General features: G+C 39.3%; 1 protein-coding gene across 2 annotated transcripts in view; it reads left to right on the forward strand.

Moving 5' to 3' along the window:
- AKT1 (AKT serine/threonine kinase 1) overlaps positions 1-14,627 on the forward strand; it is a 113,897-nt gene that overhangs the window by 69,114 nt on the left and 30,156 nt on the right. For both annotated transcript variants that reach the window (XM_070942309.1, XM_070942317.1), the window contains exon 3: positions 5,013-5,141. In XM_070942309.1, coding sequence (XP_070798410.1) covers positions 5,013-5,141 — 129 coding nt within the window. The remainder of the gene's footprint in view (positions 1-5,012; positions 5,142-14,627) is intronic.

Here is a 14,627-nt window from a genome sequence, read left to right on the forward strand (position 1 = left end):
GGTTTGCCCCAAAAGGTCAGGTTTGTCAGTTTATTTGCTTAAATAAGGCTGTTGCTTTGAGAAAACAGCAGGCTAATTAGTGACACAACCCATTGTTTTAAAATACTTGCACTGCAAAATGTAAATGTGAAAAAAAAAAACTTCACTTGTCAGAATGAAAAATGACAATAACAGAAAAATAATATGTAGGACATCTGTTTTGACTTTTCTTTTCTTTTTTGAGGTTACACAGGATTTTAAAAATGCATTCCAGGAAAATAATATAGAATTCAAACCCTAAATTGCAAGCAGATTAAAAAGTAAAACAAAGCTGTGTTAACATTTTACAAGTTCAGTAGTTAATGCTATTGTGAAACTGTTAAAGCCTTATCTGGTATGAAATTGCTTTTCAAAAGCCCTTCTACTGCAGTGGAAAAATAGTGCATTAAATCACAGATGGAAGTGAGGTATCTGGGCATGTCAAAGAAACACTGAACATTTTCTCTGAAAGTCATGAATTCCAGTTGCTAAATCAGTACCAGGTGTACCTTGTGATAAATTAATGACTTTTTGCCAGCCTAGTAGAATAATTGCTGGAGGTATTGCTTATTGCAGGGGTGTCAAACTCGTGTCGTCATGTGACGTATTGCGACTTTTTCCCCCTTCGCTAAACTGGGTGTGGGCGTGGCCAGCGCATGACACATCCAGCCTGCGGGCCGTGAGTTTGACCGCCCTGGCTTATTGGATGGGAGAAACAATAGTAGATGAAAGGCAAGATTCACATGTCTTACTCTTTCCTCCTCTCCCAGTTTGTCTAGCATATGTGTAGCATGTATTGATGCATTTGTTTTTTAATTTACAGAAGACTTATAGCTATATCACAGGTGTCAAACTTGATCGCATCACGTGACGTATCATGACTTCGCCTTTGTGGAGCCGGGATGGGCGTGGCCTGCGCATGACACATCCGGTCTGTGGGCCACCAGTTTGACACCCCTGAGCTATATAGTTGCATGAATATGAGTGAGACTTGTAGCAAAGAGCTGTTCAGCTAGCCAGTTGTGCCTCCTGCTAAGATCTTCCTTTTCCCTTCCCTAAGGTTGGAGATAATTCTAAGGCCACACCCAGCTGCAAGAATCAGTGTCCCAGTTTATGTAGGATACAGTCCTCCATTAGCTATTTTAAGCTTGACAGTCTTCATAAATTATTTTGTAATTCCATAAATCTTAGTGGTCCTCACCATATATTGTATATGGGATTATATTGTCTACATAAAAACTCAGAACAGGGCAGAACAGAGAGGGAGTTCATTTGTAATACATGGACTGGAATTTCACTCAAAAGATATAGTCTAGAAATAGGAATGGATAAAAATTTCTCTTCAATAATATTTTAAAACAGATATTTTTGTTTTTTCTTGCCATTTGTAAAAAAGTATGTAAAATTTCTCAAGTGACATTCTGCTTCAATATTTTTTTAAAAAGATGATTAAATAAATGCAATATTTGACCACACACAGAGTAAATAATCTTTTTCTGCAAGAAGCTGAAGAAAGTATGCTTTCTCTTTTGAAGCTGACATTTATAAACAAGGTAGAAAATATTTGCTTATCATGGAGTTTGTATTGAATGGAAAAGCAGGTGTGCTCATTGTTGCATTTTATGTTATGCATCAATTTATTTATCAATTAATTAGTCTGTATTAAAAAGGTAAGATATTTGCCTAGATAATCCATGCAGTTTCTAAATTACTTTGAAATGTTAGAAGTGGGAAAAGAAAAAAGGAAGAAGCAAAAGATTTGAATGACAATATTAAGAGATTTTATTTATTAGATGACTCTGCCAAAATATGTTTTCTATTTTAACATGCTGGGGATGATCAAAACAATGTATGGTGACCATATTGGGGGGGGGGGGAGGAAGGAATGAACCTGAAAAAGAGGCAAATTTGAAAGAAGTCATGAGGATAAAAAATTGTAATTGTGTTTATACAATTTGTGCTTTACAAAGGAATTTCCAGAGCAAAACCAAGAGCAATTTTTCAAAAAAGCATATTTTAATAAAAATATCTAAAAAGTATAAAAAGCTATTATAAGAAGCAAATAGAGAACTAATTTGGTGCAGTCGTTAAGGGATCCACTAAGTGGTGAAATCTGAACTGGTTTGCTGGCCGCACATGTGTGCTGTGCGCCAAACGCACGCTACGCGTGCTGCATGCATGCATGCATGCGCAGTACATGCCAAAATGAGGCTTGGGAAGGTAAATAGAGCAGCGGGGGGGAAATCAGCTGTGCCATGCAATTTAGATTCATTAGAAAGCAGCACAGCTGATCATCAGAAATACTGGTTCGGAGGAACTGGTAGCTTTTTTTTTACTATTGGTTCACCCGAACCGGTGTGAACCAGTGGCATTTCACCACTGATCTGCTTAGAGTCTTCTCAAACCATGAGATGGAGGACAAATAAATTTAATAATAATACTGTGTTTCCCCAAAAATAAGACCGGGGAAAAATGGCTTAGGGCTTCTTTTTGGGTGGGGAGGTCTTATTTCCCCCCCCCCATGTACCGGTATGAGGGGGGGCGGGGCGAGCAGACCCTATAGGCAGCTTCTTGAAGGGTCGCAACAGGCCATCCGACCATTCACTAAATAGCTGATTCATGGGTGCTGCTCAGGCAACCGCCTCCAGCAAGCGTGGCCGCTTTTGCAGCCGATTACGGCCACAAAAGAAGTCGGAGGCCTAGTGATGCGCCCCACACACCTCGCATCCTCCTTACCTAACAGTGACAGTCACACAGGCAATTCCATCCATGGAACAGCTGCCTCATGGGTCTGCTCTGGCTACTACCTCCAGCAAGCATGGCTGCTTTTGCCATCAATTGTGGCTGCAAAAGCAGCAGGAGGTCAAGCCTCATGCACCTCACATAGACCTTCCGAAGGGTACTGTAGCAGCAGCTATCCACAATTTTTTTACCATTATTTCATCCTGACCCAAGTGGCCCAGTACGGTGTTAAAAGTTAACGTTCAGAAATGTTACCATAGCTGCAGAGGTCTCCTTCTGCAATGCTCTGCCACTGCAGCTTCAGAGCAAACCTCTGCCTTCCCTGCACAGGATTGCAAGACTGGAGGCTCTGAAGCCACGGAGGGAGCGTTTTTGGATGATCGTCTATGCAGGGCTCCTCTTTGAAAGAACGATCTGCAGGTGGGACGGGGAGTGGAGATTTTCCTGTACATCATCCTTTCCTCCATAGCTACAGTAACATTTCAGAAATGTTAACTTTTAACACATACTGGGCCATGTGGATTGTGATGAAATAACGGTCAAAAACGGCTGCTGCTACATACCTTTCAGAAAGCCAGCACGAGGCTCGTGGGGTGCATCTCCTGTTGCAGAAGTGGCTGCGCCCGAGGAGCAATTTCGGGAAAAAAGGCAAAGATCATCTTTGCCTTGCCCCTTGCTCTCAGCCTTTCCTGACAGAGCTCAAACAGAGAAGTGGCCCGCAGGCTTATAGTATAGCCTTTATTGTCATTGTACATCATATATACAACGAAATTGGTTTCAGGAGCAAAGTTAAGGCTGAGAGGAGCCAGGGCAGGGGGAAAGTCCAGTGCCGCCTCAGCGCTCTTCTTTCCTTGGAAATGGAATCTTGGGAAGGGGAAATGGCAGCCCCAAGCAGGTTGGGTACAAAGCGAGGGAGCCAGCAGCCGTGGATTAAGGAGCTTTGTGAAACGTCATGCCTACTCATTTTCCTGCCGAGCCTTCAGCATTGCAGTCCTGGGATACGCTGAAGGCTTGGGGGAGAGCCTTTTTGGCAATCGGCAGGAAAATTGCGAGGGTTTTTTTCCTGTCTGTACTCCTTTTCCTGCTGGTACTCCTTTTCCTGCCTGGCCACGCTTGCTGGAGGCGGCAGCCTGTGTGGCACCCATGACGCAGCTCTTCTGTGGACAGAATTGCCTGCTGTGACTGTCATCATTAGGTAAGGAGGGTGTGAGGCATGTGGGGTGCGTCGCTTGGCCTCCAGCTTCTTTTGCAGCCACAATTGGCTTCAAAAGCGGTCACACTTACTGGAGTGGCTCAGCTGATCCACAGACCCTGATTAAGGGGCTGAACGGCCGTGAGGTGACCGGGGAAGGGAAGGGCTGCCTCCTGTGCTGGCCACACCCACCCACTTCAATAGGGCTTATTTTTGGGGTAGGGCTTACATTAGGCCTACCTCCCCACCAAAAAAAGTCGGGCTAGGTCTTACTTTTTGAATAGGTTGTATTTTCAGGGAAACATGATAGAAGAGAAAAAACTAGAGAAGATAACAAAAATACAAAGACCTGCAAATAGAAATAGAACCACAGTGGCAAAAGAAAGCAAACACCAATAATAATAGGCATGTTGGGTACAATTCCAAAACAATTGGAACACCATCAGCATTGACAAATTCACCATAAGCCAATTGCAAAAGGCAGTTTTGCTCAGAACAGCTTACATCTGGCAGTGATACCTCTAACACCATCAAACATCAACATCTGCCTATCCTAGATGCTTGGGAAGGACTGATAGCTGGATAAAAATGCCAAATCCAATCTGAACATTTGGCTGACTAAATAATCAGGCTAGATACTAGGAGACTAAGAGTTCTAGTCCCATCTTGGGCCAGCCACTTTCTCTCAGCTTTTGGAATGCTGCAATGGCAAACCACTTTTGAAAAATCTTGCCAAGAAAGCTGTAGGAATTTGTCCAGGCAGTCTCTGAGAATCAGACCTGATTGAACAAAAGGTGGGGGAGGGGAGAAACAAGTATTAAAAAGGATTTCTGCAATCAAAACGTGTATTAAGTGGTACCATTTGTATAATAAAAGTTAAATGATCAAAATAAAGGGCAAAAGTGAGTTCTTAAAAAATAAAATCTGAAGTCAGCTTTCTGAAATATAGCGCATTTAGTCATTTTTTTAAATATATCCTGTAGCAGTAACATTGGTATGAAGGAAATATCCCAAACTTATGAATCATTCTTAATTCTGGTTCTTCTTTTCTACATTTCAGGAGAGTACATTAAAACATGGAGGCCAAGATACTTTCTGTTGAAGAATGATGGAACATTTATTGGCTATAAAGAGCGACCTCAAGATGTCGACCAGCGAGAATCCCCCTTAAATAATTTTTCAGTGGCTAGTAAGTATTTCACAAGATTCAGGCTTCAAGATCTGTCCCTAACAAATTGTAAATTGTAACAAATTTTGAAAATGATTTAGCTACTTAAAAGTCATTTTTCTGCTAACGTGTATATACGACCAGAGGCGGGTTTCACATAAGTGTACCACCGGTTTGCCGTGCACCAAAAATGTGAGTGTGCGTGTTAGCTCGTGCACACACCTTCCGTGCATGTGCACGGCCTTCAGCACATGTGCTTTGCTTGTGCGTGTGGCTTGTATTCATGTGCGCGGCTTAGAAAACGTGGCTAAATAGGATGGCATAGCACTGAGGCAGGTGGGCGGAGGTCACCACTACCGGTTTGCCTGAACCGATCCGAACTCGCTGAATACTACCACTGTACGACATACTTATTATATGTGTATATGTTCATGGCCAAACCATACTCCAAAAGAAAGGAAACCCCCCCTAAATTAATAGTTGGGAAACAATTAGTATTGATTAAAATTAATTCCCCTTTAAAAGAAACTAACCAATTTATAAAAGCATGTGCACATAAATATTCTCATACAAAACATACACGTACATACACATACTTATTCTTCTTCCTTCCTTCCACCAGAAACAGCCAAAGAAAGAAAAGATGGAGGGGAGCGGAGGGGAGAGGAGGAAAGGAGAGGAGAGGAGGAGAGAGGAGGGAAGAGGTAGAAAGAGAAGGAAAGAAAATATAAGGGATGTGTTGGTTGAGCTGCTACCATCATTCCTCTCTCATAGAGGGTTAAAAGTTTTACTAAAATATGTGTGGAATCCAGACTTTCCATCCAGGGAATCCACATGCAGTTTTGGAAGTCTTTACTTGTATTGATATACAAGCTCTGCTCTACCTCTCTTTTGTGAATAAAAGAACATACCCTTCACTTCCAAGATAAATGGGGGGAGGGCGGGGGGGGGGCAGGAGCTTTTTTCTTTTCATGTAACATTTAGTAGCTGAATCATGACTCAGTTACCCTATATATACTAATCATTATTTTTATAGTCATTTTTTAAATGAAAATGACCCTTTCTGCTTAAGAGGAAAGTTTAGCAAGTTTGGGAGTTGCGGGGGAGGGGGGAATGTAGAAATAAGCAAAAAATAGAAGAAACAAGGGAGAAACCCTCAAAGCAGTCCTTAATAGGGGAATCTGTTTTATTAGGCTCAGGAAAAAATTCTGTCTGGGAAGAGGGAAGGTAAATCTAGCAAAATGGATTGCGTATCCATTCAAAATCCTGAACAGAAGCACGTTGCAGGATCTACTAGCATCTGATCTGCTCTAAAGCCCTGTGTAAAAAAATATAATACCTTTAAAGAAACAAACCTAGCAATACCTAAGCAATTCAGCTTCAGAACTGTGTGGCAATAATTTTTAGTCTATTGATGACCATAACTTAAAAAGAAAATGAAACAGAGAGAAATGTGCAAACTATTTAACAAAATGGGTATTACATATTTTTATTAACACAAAACTCCCTTGCATTCCCCTTCACTCCCTTTTATTTTTTGCTATATTTTATCTCACCTCTTGTTTATGCTTGCAACATAGCCATAGGCAACCTACTTCTTATAGGAAAAGTGATGTTTCTGAAGCATCATAGCAAGTAGTGAAATTCAGTTATGTATTTGTCCTTCATGTTCTTTCTCTTAGTATTTCAGCTATCCTTTCCCTCAGTTTCCTAGAAAGTCATTTACAGATAAAAGGAGATGGATGGAAGGTTCTTTTCTTGACATTTATCAGTCTGTGGGGTGATGCCAACAAAGGCAGAAAAAGGTGTTTGACACTTCCATCACAGTCATGTGAAATCTGACTCTTTTCTTGTTTTAAGTGCTTGGGGTAGAGTAAATATTTTGACATTCTAGGAAGATACTAGGGTAATTTAGGGTGCCTCTCAACCACATAATGGCAATTTGCATCTGAATGCACTGGTATCTGTTTATGTCAGAAACACTGTTCACCACCTAGTTATATTTCAAAGACCCAGCCACTATGAATGAATTGGAGTTTAGAGTTCTCCTAACAACAGACTTTTAAAACACACTTGAACTTCCTTATTTTGGTGAAGAAATGTATTTGGGGAAGAAGGAACAGTTGATCACAAATAGGAATTAATAATATTTTCATCTGATTTAGTTCTCTTTTGAAAAATGAGGAATTGGTTGTGTGTGTGATGCAGGTTTATAAATGCAGGTACTACAAAGATGAGAAAAATACATCTGAGAATATGTATTTTTTCCACATCTAGGTATAAGCATTTGACATTCATAGGCAACATAGGAATATTGGAACTTGTCTTTTATTGTTTCAGAAAATTGTTCCATCCCTCCTTGAAGATCCAAGGCATTTATACTTTATATATGTACATCAGGTCATGCACCATGAACCATGGTGCCTTCAAGCACCCCAGCCATGTTAAATATTATTGCACCATACAGCTCCCAGCTGTGATTTAGTTAGAATTCTGATCTGGGAATTTCCCCATTCAAGACCCAACATGATTAGTTTCTGGAGCTTTTAAACATAATATAAAGTAGATACCTGCCTTGTAGAAATGTCACTGCTTTTCACTTAAATTACAAGGTCTTCTGGCTGAAGCTAATTGTGAAATATCTTTGGAGTGTTATCTCTTCATCTAAATTAAGATAGGGTTCACTTGTTCGCTATTGTTTGCTTAATTTGGGTTCATTTAATAAGCCATCATTTCTGGGTTCATATATCTCATTAGGCCATTATACAGGGTTCATAACAATAACGCTGTCTCAGTCTTGGTCTATAAAGGTTATGATTTAGTGCAGACTTTGCCTTATTTTGTTTTATTCTTGGTGTATTGTTGTCAAAAATGTCTAGTTGATCTGCTGGAAACAACAGGAAAAAAACCCACAACTCCTTTGCCTCTACCTGTTCACCCCTTCTAAAACACAGGTTTGCATTGTGTATTTTCTGGCAAATTGTTGCATGAAGCTTGTCAGGGTTCCTCCTAAATATCAATCTACTCACATAATCTTTTGGCAAAATATTTCCTGATCATCTTCTACCTCTGCTTGCGTTTTGTGCACTACCTGAGGCCTATCTCTCTTATTGTTGCTTTTACACGGGTCAGTCAAAATTCTGCACATTTTAGGTCTGTGCAAGATTCAGGAATGGATTGCTGTTTTTTTCCTCTCAAGGCAAATTTTTGGAATGTTGTAGTATCTCTGAAGAAGTAAATGTGCTTTAAATTCAACTTCCAGTACTGTACTCCTAATGACTTAATGGTTTTATCTATTTTTAGCAGCACTAGGGAAGTTGTTTGTTGCTATCCTCTTTCAGGACTTTTAGTTTTATTTCCTTGCCTAACCAACAGGCTCAAATTTCTTGGTAGTCTCCCATAACCAGGTCAGACCCAGCTTAGCTTAGTGATTGACTAATTGTTTCTGTTGCATCCTTGGTTTTCCATGGGGAAAGAATCATGCATAGACTAGACTAGAATATTTTCCAGCAGATCTCTTTCCCCTTCTCAAAACTCAGCATCTAAATCTTTTGTGATGTCATTAACTCCTTAGAAAGTTAGTGCTCTTTCCTTACACTTAAATCTTGTTGCCACGTTTTGAATTGAAATCAATAGGATTGTTTGTATGACTTTGGGTTACTGTTCAGTCATTGTGAGTTAAAGATACATACAATCTTATTGGCATGCACTGAAGTATTTGAAAGATTCAGGAATGGTGATTTTTAATGCATAGGAACTGTCTGAAAGATTTATTATAGCATACTGGAAGAAGAAATCTATGTCTTATTTTCAGATATTGTATGTATTGTTTTCCCACATTTGAATTAGTATTATTTTTTTCTCCACAAAGTTGCAAAGAAGAAGATTTGAGGGGCAATAGGGGTCAGATCAGGGGTGAAATCCAGCAGGTTCAGACAGGTTCTGGAGAACCGGTAGCGGAAATTTTGAGTAGTTCGGAGAACTGGCAAATACCACCTCTGGCTGGCCCCAGGAGTGGGATGGGAATGGAGATTTTGCAGTATCCTTCCCCTGGAGTGGGGTGGGAATGAAGATTTTGCAGTATCCCCTGCCATGCCCACCAAGCCATACCACGCCCATCAAGCCACACCCACAGAACTGGTAGTAAAAAAAAATGGATTTCACCACTGAGTCAGACGTTTTAGTTTTGTTTTTTAAACAGTTTCCCAGCCCTTTTTAAATTCTGCTTTTCTTTTTTTTTTAAAAAAATAATCTTTATTTACATTTTCCATTAAAAAAAAACAAAAAATAACAACACACCATATAAATAACATACAAGACAACATAACAAATAACAAACATATCTGCAAGTACATTATATTCCGAGGGAGACAGAACAACTTATATCTCTTTATACATCAATTAGGTCTATCCGACCTCACTTTGTTAGTATAATATAGGTTTCTCAGTAAATACCTTTCCTCTTTTCAATTGGGTTGTGGCTTTCTCTTCACTAGCCAAGTATATAATTTTTCCCAGGATAAACATGTTTGAGTTTGATCTTTATCTTTTAATTTTTTAGTCAATTTATCTGCTTCCGCACAGTCCAAAATCTTTTTTATAATTGCTTCCTCCGATGGGATATTTTTTTCCAAAATTGTGCGTATATCAATCTCGCCACTGTGATTAAATTCTGCTTTTCCATTGCTTATGAGAATTAAATTTGACTTTTTACTTTATTAAGTAGCTTGATAAAATAGAAAATTAAAAGTCTCCCATGTTAGCGCTACATTTTATGGAGAGAAATCATATTGTTTGTATTTTCTGTTCTACATCCAGCCAATTTTCCTGTTCAGTTTTGATGATATCTAGACACAGGAGCCTGAAGCTGCTTTCCCTACAAAATCATGGAAACGCAAAACACCTAGCAGGTTCAGCTAAGCAATGGCAGATCAGGTGATGGTTTTCCAGTTGCAGCCTTGGTCCTACCCAAGGGAACATATTTCAGATCCTGCCTTAGAACGTTTGAAAATTGTACAAAGCTATTCCTGTGGGTCTTCCTTTTCCTGCAGTTCTCTTCAGCTCAATACATTTGTAAACCTGTTTATTGTAAATATGAAAAAGGGTGTTTGGCACATTTCCTAACCTACATTCACTGAGGTTATGTTTGGTCATCACTCTGTCTGCTTTAAGATCAGATGTAGCTCCTTGCTCTTTAAATAATAATTTGTGGGCTTGTTCTATTTTTTCTTCTTTGTCTGATACATTAGAAGTGAGGAAATAAATTGATACCATAATAAATTAATTAATAACCATGAATCTAAGCAACTTAATGGAATTGAGGATGATGATGCAAAAAGCAATTTTGGTGAAATATAGTATGATTATTTTTCTTTAAAGTATTCTACAGGATTTTTTTTCCACATAAATTTTGCTTCTTGATGTGCTCTGTAATGATTGAGCAGGGTAATTAGACAGCATATTGTTCACTAAACAAAACATTTCTCTGTGACATTCTTGAATTATAGTGGTTATTAACTGACAAATCTCTTATTATTCATCTTGTTGTGTACTTTAAAAGATTGCTAGATCAGCAGGCTTAACAAATATCAATGGGAGAGTGCTGATTTAGAGGAAACATGTCGATTTTAATTGGTCTTATTCCACTGCTTGTAGCATACAGCAATAATAGTACAGTTTGTCACATTAGAGGTCAAAATAATTTTAACTCTCTTACGACATTTCCTCTTCTAGTCTTCTCTTGTTAGACTATTCAAAAAATACTGCAATTGGGTCAGGTTGGGGTCAACAATTGCCGTGGGGGGAAGGAATAATTTTGGCCCACACCAGTTAATTATTCATCTGGTCATAGCTCTTGGTTGGTATATTAAGGCTTATCCTTGCTTATGGGAAACATAAATCCAGGTCAAGGCAGGCAACAAAAACAACTAGAATTTGGTAATAAATTTAGATTTTTACCATTGTGTTAATAAAGAATTGGATTCCTACAAGTCAGAAGGTCCAGGTCTTCTTTTTTCCCCTTTTCCTTCTTGTGAGGAGACTGAGCCTTCCGAGAATATACTGTAGTTACAACTAGATGTGTTGGTTGTGTGGCAATAAGAAAAGTGCTGTCCCTGTATCCTTTGGATTTGGATTTAATTTGGATGATAGTGATACACAGATACCCCAACAACCATTAAAAGTGTGAGCGTGAATGTTTCATGTCATCATCTTAGGTAAGCCATGCCATCTTTCCCCTGTGTTAATAATTAATCTAATATCCTTGAATTGTATTGGTCTGTAACTCCTCTAGTCTCTTCTCATTGGCCAGGCGGATTCAGGGTTATAGGATATGTAGTCCAAATCTTTTTGAGGGTACCAGATTGCCTATACATACTTTATTCATTTGTTTCCATTTAAGTTTCCATATATGTCTGGCTTAGCATTTGCTCAGGGATAGGAAATGCACACTTTATAGTCTCTGTGCATCACATTTATGGGACTTTGACTTATTCAGTACTGACTTTTTTAGGAAGGTCCCAAAGCTGAGCATTATGACAGAACTATCTTCTAACGCACATTCCTTTCTGTAAGATATTCCTCTGCTTCTGTTCTTCTGCCACATTGGCAATGTTTTGAAGTGCCTCGATCACTGCTGAGTATTCAGCAATTAGTATTCTGTTACTTCATTCTTCCTAGTTGCCCTTCTGTGCTTAGCCTTTTTATTTTCTTTGCATTTGAGATAGGGTTTGTTGAGACTTTCCCCTTGACCTTTGGCCTCAAGGCTGTTCTTTTGCACATATATGAACTGCACAAATAAGCCCCTTGACAGCAGCTGATAGATATTCTCTGTCTTTCTTCTATCTCAGAGAAGGCCATCAAGTTGACACTCATATGGTACCATAATCACTTTTCAAAGTTTCATGCTGCACTTTGGTGCCTTAAAGTGACTCCAACCATATCATGTCCTGGGACTTCAGGTTGTTCTGGCCAAACCATCAGTTTTTCCATAAATAGCTTACTGGACAGAATTTGTAAAAGGCAGCTTCTTTAGATCTGGCAGCCATGAATGAGCAGTAGGCAAGCTGGTAGTTTCCTGATGACCTTTTTGAATGCAACTCTTATAGTTGCTGAAGCTTATTGAAGTCGTAATGATCTGGATAATGCCAGGTTATCTATTCTGGCAGAATTGTTTAATGAATTCAGGATCAGTTTAAAAAGTGATACCCATGACCACAGAATTAACACAGATATAAACAGTTATTTCCTTGCACTTCTCTTGGTAAAACTTATTTTCTTTAGTCATGTAATGCACTCTTTCTTTTTAAATCTACTTGAATTCTTTCAGTTGGATTCAGAGTATCCTTGGTGTGCTTTGAATGAAAAACTAAATCTTTATGTCATTAGAAAAAAGCAAAGTACTTTTTGAGGGGCTTCACAGTTCAGCAGGAAATTAGGCATAAATATATGGCCTCAAATGCAGCAGCGAAGAAAGAGAGAAAGAGAAGGCAGAGGAAAGAAATTCAGCCAGTGATGATGAATACTTAATCTTATTGTAAGTGTGCAAATTGGAAGCTTTTAGTTTTAAAAGGAAGCATGAACTTTGAGTTATTGCCTTAATAATACCAGAGTATAAACACAAAAGCATCCAAAAATCTAATGATTACAACTGAAATGTGTTACATTCTCTTGAGAGTAGACTATGTTTATATCCCCATTATTAACACTTGGACTTCAGTAAGCAGGTCTGCTTTGGCATTTGGCATTTAAATTTAAAAGAGGCTCTTTTAGCTCTTAAGCTTCATACAACCATTTAAGAGTGAAACCAGAATGGTATTAGAAGATGAACCATGCAGTGAAATGGTTTGTTTTCTCGATGCATTCTCTTCATCTGATTACAAGTAGTCCTCAGCAGTGGTGGGTTTCAAATTTTTTTACTACCGGTTCTGTGGGCATGGCTTGGTGGGCATGGCAGGGGAAGGATACTGTAAAATCTCCATTCCCTCCCCAATCCAGGGGAAGGTTACTGCAAAATCCCCATTTCCTCCTGATCAGCTGGGACGTGGGAGGCAGAGAATAGATGGGGGCAGGGCCAGTCAGAATTTTTACTACTGGTTCTCCAAACTACTCAAAATTTCCGCTACTGGTTCTCCAGTAGGTTCTCCAGAACTGGTCAGAATCTGCTGAAACCTCTGGTCCTCAGGCACCGACCATCCATTTATCAACCATGTGCTGAATAAGGGATCCTTGCAACCAGTCCTTTGGGTTCTGGCTGTTGCAGCATTCCCGGAGTCATGTCATCATCATACAGGTGCTTGGCAACCAGCTCACACTTACAGCGGTTGCAGCATCCCACAGTCACACAGTTGCCATTTGTGATCTTCCCTGCTGTCTTTTCATAAGCAAAATCAATGGAGAAGCCAGCAGGGAAAGTCGCAAGTCACTGTGGTTATTCTCCCCTTCGCCTGCTGCCTTTTTGCACACCACACTGTTCCTAGGCCTTCCTGAGTTTACACATACTGCACTCTCTTTCCCTGGGCCTCTCCGTGCCCCGCAGGTACTATTTGTAACTCAAGGACTACCTGTAGTAGAGTAAGGGTGAATTGGGAAAGCTGTAAAAGGTGCGGTATAAAAATGCCAATGAGCTCAAATCAGTTCTTGGTGCAGGATTTAAGTTACATGAAGGCAGTTGTGCTTTTCACAAAGTAAGATGGCTATTTGGCAAGCTATTTATTTTGGTCAGAAATATTCAATTCAAATTTATTTATTTATTTATTTATTTATTTATTTATTTATTTATTTATTTATTTATTTATTTATTTATTTATTTATTTATTTCAATTTGTATACCGCCCTTCTCCTAGTGGACTCAGGGCGGTGAACAGCCAGAGCTAAAACACATGCAGATACAAAATTTAAAATTGTTAAAAGAATTATATAACTGGCCCAATTTAAAACAGTTCAATTTAAAACCCCATGACAATTTAAAACTAAAAAACTAAAAAGACTAAAAAAGGGGGAGGGGGTTCACGCCAGCCCTGCTTGATGGAAAAGAAAAGTTTTCAGGGAACGGCGAAAGACCCGGAGATCCGATATCCTTCGTATCTCCGGGGGCAAATCGTTCCAGAGGGCAGGAGCTGCCACAGAGAAGGCCCTCCCACTGGGGGTCGCCAGCCGACATTGCCTGGCTGACGGCACCCTGAGGAGTCCCTCTGTGGGCGCGTACTGGTCGGTGGGAGGCTATTGGCGGCAGAAGGCGGTCCTGCAAATACCCAGGTCCTATGCCATAATAAACCAAATTTAGTTTATTACAGTCATAGACCAGAGACCAGAACAAATAAAAACACTCAGTAAATGTACAATTAAAAATTCTCGTATAAAATAATAAATAACAACTAAAATCTATGATATGTCAATTATACATGGTCTAATTACATTAAATGGTCAAATATGGAATGTTTTTTTCATACTCTTTAATTTTTATACGTTTAGTGAAATGGAAACAACATATTGTTTTGATTTGGGGCC

This window comes from Pituophis catenifer, unplaced genomic scaffold (assembly GCF_029215685.1).
Source record: "Pituophis catenifer annectens isolate HBS135680 unplaced genomic scaffold, rPitCat1.0.hap2 SCAF_1, whole genome shotgun sequence".
NCBI lineage: Eukaryota > Metazoa > Chordata > Lepidosauria > Squamata > Colubridae > Pituophis > Pituophis catenifer.